At 45.4% G+C, this 13,086-nt stretch overlaps 1 protein-coding gene across 1 annotated transcript in view; it reads left to right on the top strand.

Moving 5' to 3' along the window:
* Nucleotides 1-5,960: 5,960 nt before the first annotated feature.
* Nucleotides 5,961-13,086, top strand: part of C15H18orf63 (chromosome 15 C18orf63 homolog) — a 49,334-nt gene continuing 42,208 nt past the window's right edge. The window contains exons 1-4 of the mRNA XM_048363288.1: nt 5,961-6,213; nt 8,820-8,898; nt 10,078-10,134; nt 12,434-12,545. Coding sequence (XP_048219245.1) covers nt 6,080-6,213; nt 8,820-8,898; nt 10,078-10,134; nt 12,434-12,545 — 382 coding nt within the window. The 5' untranslated portion in view covers nt 5,961-6,079. The remainder of the gene's footprint in view (nt 6,214-8,819; nt 8,899-10,077; nt 10,135-12,433; nt 12,546-13,086) is intronic.

Here is a 13,086-nt window from a genome sequence, read left to right on the forward strand (position 1 = left end):
CGGCGCCGGCCGGGGGCGGGGACGGGGCGGAGGCGCGGCGAGGGGGCGGGCGCCGCACGGGCGCCACGATTGGCCGGCGCGCGCGTCGCTCCGGAAGCCCCGCCCTCCGCCGGGGCGCGCCCCGCCCCGCGCCCGGCTGTTGATTGGCCACAAGGGGTGTCGCTCACAATCACCCGCGTCCAGAGCGCGAATGGGGCGGGGGCTGGCTGAGTCTGCGCGGGACGCGGCGGCGGGAGGCGTCTGGGGGATTGCGGGCCGGGGACTCCGGGCGGGGGGGCGGGGCTGGGGGTGTGTCACCGGCGTGGCCCAAGGTGAAAGGGCAGGAAAGGTCCTGGGGAGCGACCTGCGCCCCGAGTCCCCGCGAGTCAGCCGTGGGGCCGTCCGCGTGACATGGTCGCGGAGTGTCAGTGTGCACCGGGGCCGGGGGGCGGGGGTGGGGGGCTGGAACGAGGGCTGCGGACGCGTCACGCCCGGAAAGTGTCGCGGCGGAGCCTGGGTGGGCCGGAGGCGCGGTCCCCACCCCACCCCAGGGTGCATCATTCCCCGGGGGACATTAAACGTCCCCGGGAACGCCTCCTTCCACCCCGGACACGAGCATCCCGAGCGCCCGTGACCCCGTGGGCCCGGCCTGCCCGGACCGAGGACTCGCCCCCGCCTCTTATCTGCCTTTTCTCGGCTGCGTTGTCTAGATAAGGCCTCCGTGATGGATGGCACTTGGAACCGAGTCTGGAAGAACCTCCCGGGCCTGCGCCTGGCCCCTCCCTGCCTCGCCTCTCCCAGCGTCTACTTTTAATCTTAAATTCTGAACTAAGTACAGGGTTGCGGGAAGTTAAGTATTTAAGAAAGGTCGTGCGTACCCTTCACCCAGTCCCCCCCCCCACCGCACCCCCATGGAGACCTACAAATACAACTAAACCACACTGCCCAAGCGCCGGAAATAGACACGGGTACAAAGGACGTGCATGGCTTCCTCCCGACTTAGACTTTGTGCAGACATGGGTAACCTTCGCAAAGATAGACCTGGGGAGCAATGCCTCGCTCACATTTGTCAGGCTGAGACTGGACAGGCCGAAGCTGGAAACAAGCCTGAGCAAAAAAAAAAAAAAAAAAAAAAAAAAAAAAAGTTCATGGTTCCCCATCTCAACCGATAGAAAGCTCAGCACCATGCACCCCTTTCACTCCAGATAGTAGGAAAATGTAAATGCAATTGCGGCCCTATCCGGAAAATTAATACATCCAAAATACCTAGGGGGCCTGGCTCAAAGGGTAGAAGCCAGGGCCCTGAACTCAAATGCAACTTAAAAAAACTTTAAAAGGATACAACTGCTTTATCACCAAACCCTAGATGGTAGCTAGGGTTATCCCTGGAGTCTCCATGCCATCCTGAGTCCTAGCAACCACAAATGCTTTCCTTCTGAACTTTAAACAGTAATATTTTGGTCAGGCAACGGTGGCTCAAGCCTATAATCCTAGCTACTTAGAAAGTTGAGATCTGAGGATTGAGTTTTGAAGCCAGCCCAGGCAGAAAAGTCCATGAGACTCTTGAAAGCATAGGTCTCGGCCATCCCAGAGGACCATGCGGAGATCATCACAGGCAGGAGAAGAAGGTTTCTAAGGAGGTTTATGAGTGGGGCCATAGTTCCCACGGGAGAGGGAGCTTCATGGCGTCTGCACCTTATCCAGGTGGCAGCTTCTCTCTCTGGGGGTACAGGGGAAGTAGTCAGGTAGTAGGAGTGGCTCATTAGGTATGGGTGGATCTGGGGGCTAATGGGAGGAGCGGAGGACCTGAGGCTAGGGAAATGCTAACAACTCTAATATCCAATTAACCACACAAAAAGCCAGAAGTGGAGCTGTGGCTCAAGTGGTAGAGCACTAGCCTTGTGCAAACAAGTTCAGGGACAGCAGCCCCCAGGCCCTGAGTTCAAGCTCCAGAATTGGAACAAGATAATAAAGGGGGGTGGGGGGGAATAACAGAGCATAGAAGCGAGAACGCACAGAAAACAAGGGGATGTTTCAAAAAGGAAAAGGAGAAATTGACATCAAATGCTTGTCTGAGTTGCTGCCGTTTGGAAGAATGTTGAAGACGAACTTTCGTTGCAGAAACCTATGCCTACCTGCCTGCAGGAGTCTTCATAGGGCTCTGAACGGCCAGGCCGCCCGAGCGCCCTCGCTGTGGCTCAGCTCTGGTGCCCGGCGGGCTCCGGGCCGCTGGTGAGGGGCCACCGCGCCTCTCCCAGGAACGCCCGCGTGCAATGGCGGTGAGACGCGGGTGGGTGTGCAAGCCGGAGCCACATGGGGCACACGGGAATGGGCCGCCGCTCTGCCCAGTGCTGAGAGGCGAGGGGCCGGGGCGTGGTGGGAACGGCGGCCATGCCAGAGGGTGAGGCCGGCCGGGAGGACTGGGGCCCACTGGGCGCTGCCCAGGGTGGCCAGGCCCTGAGCAGCCCTGCTGGACCTGCAGGGAGCGAGGCCCAGGCACGGGGGAGCGCGGGGCACGCTGGGAGCGGGGCCCAGGCAAGGGGCACGCTGGGAGCTGGGCCTAGGCACGGAGGAGCGCGGGGCATGCTGGGAGCAGCTGCCCAGGCACAGTGGAGCGCGAGGCACGCTGGGAGCGGGCCTCAGGCACAGGAGAGGGCAGGGCACGCTGGGAGCAGGGCCTAGGCACGGAGGAGCGCGGGGCACGCTGGGACCGGGCCAAGGCACGGGCGCGAGGGGCACGCTGGGAGCGGGGCTTAGGTATGTACGGAGGAGCGCGAGCATGCTGGGAGCCGGGCCCAGGCACGGAGTGGGGGAGGCGGGAAGCGGGGCCTAGGCATGGAAGAGTGCGGGGCATGCTGGGAGCAGCTCCCCAGGACAGCCAAGCACTGAGGAGCTCTGGGCCGGCTGCTCAGTCACTGGAGAGCGAGGTGCCTGCTGGGAGCAGGGTGGGTGCTGGGAGCAGCAGCTCCTGGGGCAGCCAGACACCCCAAATGCAAGGGCGTACTGGGAGGAAGGGCCTGACAGGCGCCTAGAATAGTCTGGCAGTTCTGGTCCTGACAGGACCAGGGTCGTGCTGGTAGCCTCGGGCATGCTGGGGGCGGGGGAGCGCGGGGCATGCTGGGAGCGGGGCCTAGGCACTGAGGAGCGCGGGGCGAGCGCCCAGTCATTGAAGAGCACAGGGCATGCTGGGAGCTCAAGGCATGCTGGGAGCAGCTGCCCAGGGCCGCCAGACACTGAGGGGGATGGGGTGGAGGGGTCTGCTGGGAGTACGGGGCATGCTGGGAACAGCTCCACACCCCCCCCCCCAAGAGTGAGCGCATGCTGGGAAGAAGGTCTTGGCAGGGGCACAGGGAATCCTGGGAGTGTGGAGCGCGAGGCATGCTGGGAGGAGGCCCGGGAGCGGCGGAGGAGAGCAGGCCCCACAGCCCCCCGAGGCGCCGGGAAGCCCTGTGTGGGTCGCAGGGGACAGCAGGGTGGCTCCGCGGTGCTGAGGGGCAGAGCCCCGCCCGGAGGGAGGACGGGACCCCGGCGGGCCGGCCTCCCGTGCGGGCCCCGGAAGGTGCGGAGCACCGGCCTCCAAGTCGTCCATTTTGCAGAGGGCCACGTGTGGTCCCGAGGGCAGCAAGGTCCTTGCGCAGCCGTCAGGCCTCGCGGGTGCCAGCTTTGTGGTTAAGGATGCTACTTGTTGGAAAATGCTGAGGATCGGCTTTTAAGAGAAAATGTGCTTGATCAAATAAACGCCTGAGAGATTGCCACCGAGTTCTGGAAGCCCAGGACCTGCGGGAGGCCATGAGCGAAGCCCAGGAGGAGTAAGGAAGGAGGATCCAGATCAGGTTGGCCCCCAGAGGCACTGTCTGAAAAACGAGGGGAAAACACGGAGGAGAGCCGAGCCAGAACGCAGGGGCCTGACCTCCATCCAGCCCTGATACTGGGACACCTAGACATCCAAAGACCTGGGGGGCGGGGTTCAAGTGGTAGAGCACCTGCCTAGCGAGCATGGAAACTCTGAGCTCAAACCCTTTGGTTCTCAGTGAGAGAAATGGTTGGAGCTCAAAGGACATTCTAAACATTCTTCAAATGACACCACAGAGGCCTTTTGTTACTGGGATCGGAGGTTAAGACTGGCCACATACACAGTTCAGATTCCTGGAATAGTGTGTGATTATTTATCTCCTCAAAGAAAAAATACGTTGCTGTTAAAATACTAGAGTCAAACTTTCTTCCGCCAATGTATTTGTATGTGTTAGGAGTACTTGACCTTCAGTAGATTAGCATAGTCTGTACATTGTAGTTTTCTGTAGCATTGTGGTGAAGACTTCAGATATGCTCCGTGAATTAGCAGTTGTAAAATGTACTCAAAAAGAAGTTTTAAACCCAGATTATTTAGTGGAAAAAGAAAAGTACATAATTAAAATTTAGAGCTCTTAGTTTACTTTTATGTAAAATGAAGAATAATAGTCTTTTTTTTTTCTGTTGGTGGGACTTGAACTCAAGGCCTGAGTGCTATCACTGAGCTCTTACACGCAACGCTAGCACTCTAACACTTGGAGCCATAGCTCCACTTCCAGAATAATACATTCTTTTTTTTTTTTTTTTTTTTTTTTGCCAGTCCTGGGCCTTGGACTCAGGGCCTGAGCACTGTCCCTGGCTTCTTCCCGCTCAAGGCTAGCACTCTGCCACTTGAGCCACAGCGCCGCTTCTGGCTGTTTTCTGTATATGTGGTGCTGGGGAATCGAACCTAGGGCCTCGTGTATCCGAGGCAGGCACTCTTGCCGCTAGGCTATATCCCCAGCCCCAATAATTCATTCTTTAACCTTCGGGTGACTTGTAATTTGGAACAGCAGAAGACTGTACTTTTTGGGTTTTATTTATTTTTATTTTTATTTTTTGCCAGTTCTGGGGCTTGAATTCAGCGCCTGAGCCCTGTCCCTGGCTTCTTTTTTGCTCAAGGCTAGCACTCTGCCACTTGAGACACAGCACCATTTCCGGCCTTTTCTGTATATGTGGTGCTGAGCAGGGCTTTGTGTATAGGAGGCAGGCACTCCTGCCACCAGGCCATATCCCCAGCCCCTACTTTTTGGTTTTTAAATTATTATATTGTAAAGGAAATATTTTGTTCTCCTACAAAGAAATTATACCAAAAATAACCATAAACTGTGGACAAAATTTATTGAGTAAATACAATATCATAGAATAATAGCAGGAACCTAGACAAGGCTACTCAATAAATTAGTTGTTTTGCATTATAATTGTTTATATAGTAAAAACTTGAATTGTACACTTGAAGTAAATTCTGTTATATGAAACACACACACACACACTAGAATTTTGAACTCAAAGCCTTCTTCTTGCTTGGCAGAAACTTTAATAATTGACCCATACTCCCATCTCTTTTTGCTTGTAGTTATTTGGGGGATAACTTTTTAAAAGTTATTTTTTGGATAACTTTTTTTTTTGGCCAGTCCTGTGGCTTGGACTCAGGGCCTGAGCACTGTCCCTGGCTTCTTTTTGCTCAAGGCTAGCACTCTGCCACTTGAGCCACAGCACCTCTTCTGGCTGTTTTCTGTATATGTGGTGCTGGGGAATTGAACCCAGGGCCTCATGTATACGAGGCAGGCCCTCTTGCCACTAGGCCATATCCCCAGCCCCTGGATAACCTTTTTTTTCTTGAGCCAGCCTCAGACCCTGATCCTTCTATTCATACCTTCCACCTAAGGGGGATTACAGATGCACACCACACCTGTCATATTGATTGAAATGGTATCTTGTTAACTTTTTACCAGAGTTGGTCTCAAACCATGATGTTCCTAATCTCTTCCAGGTATGTGAACTATATCATTTTTTGGCTCTATGTCCCATATCTTAATAAAACTTGTACCAAAACAATCTAGAAATCATTATAAAATCTTGAAGGTAAAATATTAGTAAAATGTAGATGTTGGGTTTGCTGATTTTTTTTGTTTTGTTATTCCAACACTATGTCAGATGTTGTGAGTTGAGTTGGTACGGAAGCTCTGTGAAAGCCTAAGCAGTTTTACTGTCTTTTATTACTCTTTGACTTTGAAGGTCTACCTGCTAAGACACCCAACTACAGGAAAATATGAGTGATTCTAGGCAGCAATCACTGTTCTTCATCACCGTTCCAGATTTACACAAACTCTGTGCTGTACGGATAATACTCAGTGAAAGAGTGGCAGATACTGAGGTTAGGAGTATACAATTGAAAATGTGCAGGTAAATACGTGTCTTCTAACTAAGCCTTTTAGACTTCTTTAAATCTAGAAAATTGTTTTTAGAAGAGCCTCTGCAAAGAAAAATATTCACTCAATATGTATATATGATTTGAAATACAGAACCTCAATTTTGGCTAGGTATGTTGGATTATATTTACTTAAGATGGAATATCTCACTGTTTAGTTTTCATATGCCATCTCTTATGTGCCCTCTTAAAATTTAAAATCTCTCCATGAATTAAATCAAGCTCCCCAAAGTATATAGTAATTAATGAGTATAATATTCTTTATAGACACATCTGTCCCATAAAATTTTCATAATTTCTTTTCAAATAAATATAAAGCACTCAGAAGTATTTCTCTCTAAGAATTGCCTTGAAATACCTGAAGACTGAGGACTCATCATGTATTACTTCCTTAAGACGTTTGAAGTACTTAAAGGAGGATTCATAGAATACATGAGAGGATTATTTTTTAAAGTAAATTTTTTAGAAAGCAATAAAAACCCATAAAACTGTTGGGGAAAACTATATGGGATGATGCATGCCTGTAATCCTGAGGCAGGAGGATCAGGAGTTCAAGGTCAACCTGGGCTATATAATAAGATTCTTTCAAAAGAAAAAAAAATACTATGGGGAAAAATATGATGAAAACACTCTTGGAATATCCTCCATTACCCTCTTATTTATAATACTTTCCTCCATATTAGGTATACATAGTTTTGCATTCAAGTACATCAGGGAGTTTGAAACCCTTTGTGCTTGTGTGTAATATAATGAATAATACCTGTTGCAGACTTACCTGTGACCCTTTTGGGAAATACTAACATGGTAATAATAATTTAAAAAAAAAAGGTTATTTGCTCCTGAGTTGAAGGTAGCAATACCTGTGGAATGAGGCTGTCTTTTTTTTTTTTGCCAGTCCTGGGGCTTGAACTCAAGGCCTGAGCACTGTTCCTGGCTTCTTTTTGCTCAAGGCTAGCACTCTACCACTTGGGCCTCAGTGACACTTCTGGCTGTTTTCTGTATACGTGGTGCTGGGGAATTGAATCCATGGCTTCATGTAAGCAAGCACTCTTGCCACTAGGCCATATTCCCAACCCCAAATGAGGCTGTCTTAACTCATCCTTATAGTAACTAAAATAGAGAGCAGAGATCCAGCTGTCACATGAAGGGAGCCTTTGCATCTACTTCTCAGATAGCAGCACCTGCTACCTGGTTTCCAACAGATTTAAAGCAACTAGGAGCAGGTTGGCTCAACTTGCCTTTTTTTTTAGATTTTTTAAATTAACTCTTATTAGTTACAAAGGGGGAACTTTCAGTATTACATCTGCACACATATTTACACTGTATTCCAATCATTCTCACCCTCTATCACGTTCCCCACTCCCCCATCCAAAACAATGACATCTCCAACAGGTTTCCTTATTTTGCTTCCATAGTTGCCATAAATGGTTTCAACAGTATTCAGCCTCTTTGATCTGCCCCTCCAGCCAACCCCCATTTCACTAAGGCCCCGCCTACCTACAGTCTTTTTCTCTCCCCCATTTCCCATTGCCCTTGTAAGTCAACACCATACACATACTCAGAATCATTTAAATTTGTCCTTTCATGATTATTATTGTTGAGAAATTTCATGCTTCAAATTGTATTCCCTCTATTTCCTTAACCTTTGAAAAAAATTATTGATAGTAATGTGAATTATAATTTTTGATGAGTTTTTTGGTTAGGTATTACTAAACAAAAACTACTCACTTCTTTGTAGCTTAAAAAGAAATTTTTCTTAGTGAAAGAAAACTAAATAGTTCTAATTTTGAAGTAATTTATCTTTTAACTGACAAGTGAAGCCATAGACTCATAGAAGCCAATGCCTTCTGCCTGCCAGAGGTGGAGCAGAAAGAAGAAGAGAAAGGGAAAAAGGAGGAGAAAGAGGATACTTGGAAGATAAATGGAATTTTAAAAGAAGGAATTTAGGCTCACAAATGAAAAAAAGATCGAAAGTCTCAGATATGAGAATAAACGCTCAGCTAGGTTCCATTGGCTTATACCCATAATCCTAGCTACTCAGGAGGCTCAGATCTGAGGCTCCTGGTGTGAAGCCAGCATGGGCAGGAAAGTCCATGAGACTCTTATTTCCAGTTAACTACCAAAAAGCTGGAAATGGAGCTGTGCCTCAGTTGTAGAATGCAAGCCTTGAGCAAAAAAGCTCAGGGACAGCACCACAGTTCAAGCCCCAGGACTGGAACAAAAGAAGAACGAAAACAGACACGTTCTCAGGTTGCTATCACCATGTATAATGTCATCATTCTCTTCTTTTCTCAGTTACTGGAGTTTAAACTCCAGCCCTTACACTTGGTAGGCAAGTGGCCCACCACCTTACCCACTCTCCAGCTCTGTCATTAATTCTCTTAGTCCCGACATTGGCTGGGTCCCTACAATGGTCAAGGTTTCATACTAAATGTGATGAGAGATACAGAAGTCTTTGACACACTCTTTTCCCAGAAGAAACTTAAATTTTAGGAAAGCAAAATTTCTAAATGTCTTATGTAAGTAAAAGCACAGGCAGTATACAACTCTACTTTGAAATTAATACATTTCTTCTCCACAGGCAATTGCTATTTTTGCATCAAGATATTCTTACAGCACCTGTGCCTGAAATATTAAACCAAATTTGGGTGGTAATGGCGGTTAGTATTACCAATTATTGAGAGTAACATTGATAACTACTAATTCATGTATAGTAGCTGAAAGTGAAGATGTTTAATCATTTTATGTTGTAGCTTGAATCATTAACAGACTAACTTTGATGTGCCTGAGGTTTAAGATCCATCTTTATGATTCTAAATGAATATTTAATTTTCTAAGTAGATGTATTAATGAATAAATGAATAGACTTATTAAGAGTAATATATAAAATATGCTCTTTTTTTTTGTGCTGGTCCTGGGGCTTGAAGTCAGGAACTGGTTGTTGTCCCTAAGCTTTTTTGCTCAAGGTTATCACTCTATCACTTGAGCCACAGCTCCATTGGTCTGGCTTCTTTTGGTACCTATTTGGAAAGAAGGGTCTTATGGACTTTCCTGCCTGGGCTGGCTTTGAGCCACTATCTTCAGAACACAGCCTCCTGAGTAGCTAGGATTACAGGGGTAAGCCACTGGCATCCAGCCCATATTCTTCATTCTTAAACATTGAAATGTTTTATTGTATAGATATGCAGTAATTTAAGTCTTTTAATGCACACCTCAGTTGTGTTAGTATAAGCACAATACTTCAGAAAGCAGCATTATGTCATTTTATATTTGGTTGTTTCTAGGACTCACTTTTTAAAGTGTGTTCTGTAACACATTTTCAACAATAGATACTGCTACATTACTCTCTGGAAAATTTATTCCAGATTACATTTTTAGCAAATGGCATTTGAAAGAATCTGTTTTTACAATCCCTCAAAAACACTGGGTATTCGCAGCCTTAAGTATGTGAAATCTGTGGTGTGGAAAAAAACCCAAAACTTTCTTTGATTTGTATTTTTTGTTAATTGGAGCACATAGGCATTCATGTCCATTCTCTTCATTTATGTCTAAGAATATTAAGACAGATATGAAACATTTACATGAGAAATTTACTGTCCTGTCCTTTAAGTGGCATCTGGAATCACATCATGATCAGAGGTTTTCCTCACTTTGAGAATGTGCACCCAGATTCTAATCCAGGGAAAGAATGGTATGAGTACTTCAAGACATAGAAGCTTCTAGAATGATGGCTTGATTTTATGCCCTCTTCTGCATTATACTTAAAATATTTATGTATTCCATTATTCAATTATATATTTATGTTAAGTCCTTTTTACAAATGTGGGTTTTTGTTATAGATACAACGTTTTAAAGCTGGGAATCTCAATGCCTACATTGAAAAGCATGGAGCTAAAGTAAGTTTTTTTAAAGAATAGTAATGTCACATACTGTGGTACTGAATGTATATTCAACTTATTCTGTTGGCAAACAAAAATGGGAGTATCTTTCGTGTAAGTTGTTGCTATGCGCATGAAAGAACCCAGCAGTTTTTACAAGCAATCACTTTGTGCACATTTAGCACAGAAAGAAAGGGAAGGCCTATATTTTGTTGCTTAGTTTATTTAATTGCAGGATTTCATGTAGCATGTTTTCATTTACTGTACATATCTTTAAATAAGCAAATTTTCCCTTTTTCTATGTGTGTCTTTTCTTTTTTGGTACTGGGGATCAACCCCAGGAGGGTTGCCCTTGCTAGGCAAGCTCTTTGCCACTGAGCTACATCCCAGCCTAAATTTTCCCATTTTTACAAAGGAAGCACATGAAACCTGCAGAGATGGCATTATTGTCCACAATGATGGTAGCTGACATGAAGAAACAAAACACTGTGTATTGCATTCTATATGAAGATGAACTTTTCAACTTAGCAATGACAGTGAAAATGTAGAGTTGTACCACCTTATTTCAGCGAATGATGCTAGGAAGCATTGGACAAAGCTTACAGCATACCCCTGCAGCACCTCTGTGGTACAGTAACACACTTATTCTAGCAGCCTGGTCAGCAGGCACTCTTAGCCTCTGTTCCTCAGTCTACTGGGGTTCAGGACCTTGAGGCCTCTGGTCACCTCCAAGATGAGATGCTGCCATTAGCTTCTAAGGACTTAATGAAGCTTTGTAAATTCTAGATGTTCTTTGCCATTTCCTGAGATATCTCTGAATGACCTAAAAGTTTATTTTAATCACCAGTCACAGTATGGGAACATAGTATTGTTTATGAAGAGTAAAGATAAATGATGATTAAATCATTTTGCTGTGACAAGTCATTGGTCATCTAAAGATTTCTAGTTTTAGGATCATTTATGAACTGTGGGAATTCTTGGTGATTTAGGGGGAGATTTCAACAGGGAAAAGTAATTTATTGTTCATGCACATTGTGTACACAGTTTTTCCTGTAATGGGAATCACCCAGTAAAAAGATAGTAGAGAATCTGTCCCTGACTTTGACATAATAAATAACATTATCTTAGATCACTGGCACAGATGGTTATAGATGACAGAATTGCCCCATCCTTTCCTGTGTGTCAAGGCTGAGTCTGTGCTAATACCTACTGCTGGATCGGGATTAATTCCTCAGACCAGAAAACATCAGCACAGAAATTAAGAAAAAATTAATTTGGCTTTCCATGTGGACCCCAATGATTTGTGAGACTTGGTCAGCTGCTTAGGTCTGTGTCTCTGGAACTGTCATTGAAGTCAACATGACTGAGGTAGCCATTATCTTGCTTTGTGGAGTCCTATTGCTATAGCCATAAAGAGGTTTTCTGTGAGAAAAACTGAACAGCTGTGATCCCATTCCCTGCTGATAGGTATTTCTACTGTGTTCTGGAAATCAAAATAGTTCAAAAGTGAGGAATGCTTAATGTTTGGAGAAAATTCTCCATGACTATCTCCTTTTTACATATGCTCTTTCCCACAGTCATGAGGACAGCCTTTTTTTTTTCTTTTTATTCTGGATTATATTTTTAAGATGCTTGTATAATAAAACAGCCTTGTCTCCACCTGTGATTAGCTTTTTGACCTCCCTTTATCAGCTCCTACCTGGTTTCCAATTAATAATTAATAAGCTGGGGAAGTCATAGAGCTCATTTTGTTGGTTTCCCAGCTCTTGGGTTTCACTCCTCTTTGATGCACCATGTCTAGTATCTTGTGAACCTTGGTTCATATAACTTAGATTTTTAGATGTCTCAAATGAATCTGATTCCTATCACTTATGATCAGAATTAAAACTCCTGATTAAAAAAATCTATGAACATAAAGATATTCACTTGGTTTTATGTGTGCCCTTGTAAGTGTGTAACTATTTCTGAAGTTAAATTGCAGTGAACGATAATGAAAAATATTATAAGCTAATTATGACTTGAATTCCTTTGTGGAATTGGATACAGAGTTAGGTTTTAGCACAGAAGTTTTCAAGGTTTAGAGTTCCTGGGTCAGGGTAAACAGAATTTGGCCACACAGTATGGTAGTAATTGGGTTTCTTTTAATACTTCTTTAACTTTGGAAACATTTAGTATTAGCAGCATCAATGACTATTATTTGTATGCAGAATAGCCCAGTTTGTTGGGTGGTAATCTAAACATGCATACATTCTCTGTGGGTTTATAGAAACATAGCAATTGCTCTTAATTTGCTAATTTTTGTTGTTCCTGCTTTTAGATGGAGGCCCCACAACGGGTAATTCCTGTAATTCTTCAGAACTGCCTTTCATATTCACTCCCAGCTAGACTTGCTCCCACCTGGAACAGAATGGGCCATGTCTTGGTACAAGGTGACTTTGTCAGTCGTTGGGACTTTCTGAACTAGATTACTTCTATTATGTATAGCTGTTTTCAATATCAAGTTATTTTTAGCAAGTAGTTCTGGAAACAGCTGAAACTAAACATTCTACAGTAAAACTACAGCAATATCAGTGTTACCTTCCTACTTTGGGATAATGTACAGAGGTCTGCTGATAAGAATTTAACATTTTTTATTATATAACTTTTGTTTATAAGGAATAAACATGAAGCATTATTTTTTAATTTTAATTTTATTTTATTGTAAAGGTGGTATATAGGGCTGGGGATATGGCCTAGTGGCAAGAGTGCCTGCCTAGTATACATGAGACCCTGGGTTGGATTCCCCAGCACCACATATACAGAAAATGGCCAGAAGTGGCGCTGTGGCTCAAGGGGCAGAGTGCTAGCCTTGAGCAAAAAGAAGCCAGGGACAGTGCTCAGGCCCTGAGTCCAAGCCCAAAAAAAACTGGCCCCCCCAAAAAAAAGGTGGTATATAGAGGGGTTCCAGTTTACATAAGTAAGATAATGAGT

The sequence above is a fragment of the Perognathus longimembris genome, chromosome 15, assembly GCF_023159225.1.
Source record: "Perognathus longimembris pacificus isolate PPM17 chromosome 15, ASM2315922v1, whole genome shotgun sequence".
NCBI classification, from domain to species: Eukaryota; Metazoa; Chordata; class Mammalia; order Rodentia; family Heteromyidae; genus Perognathus; species Perognathus longimembris.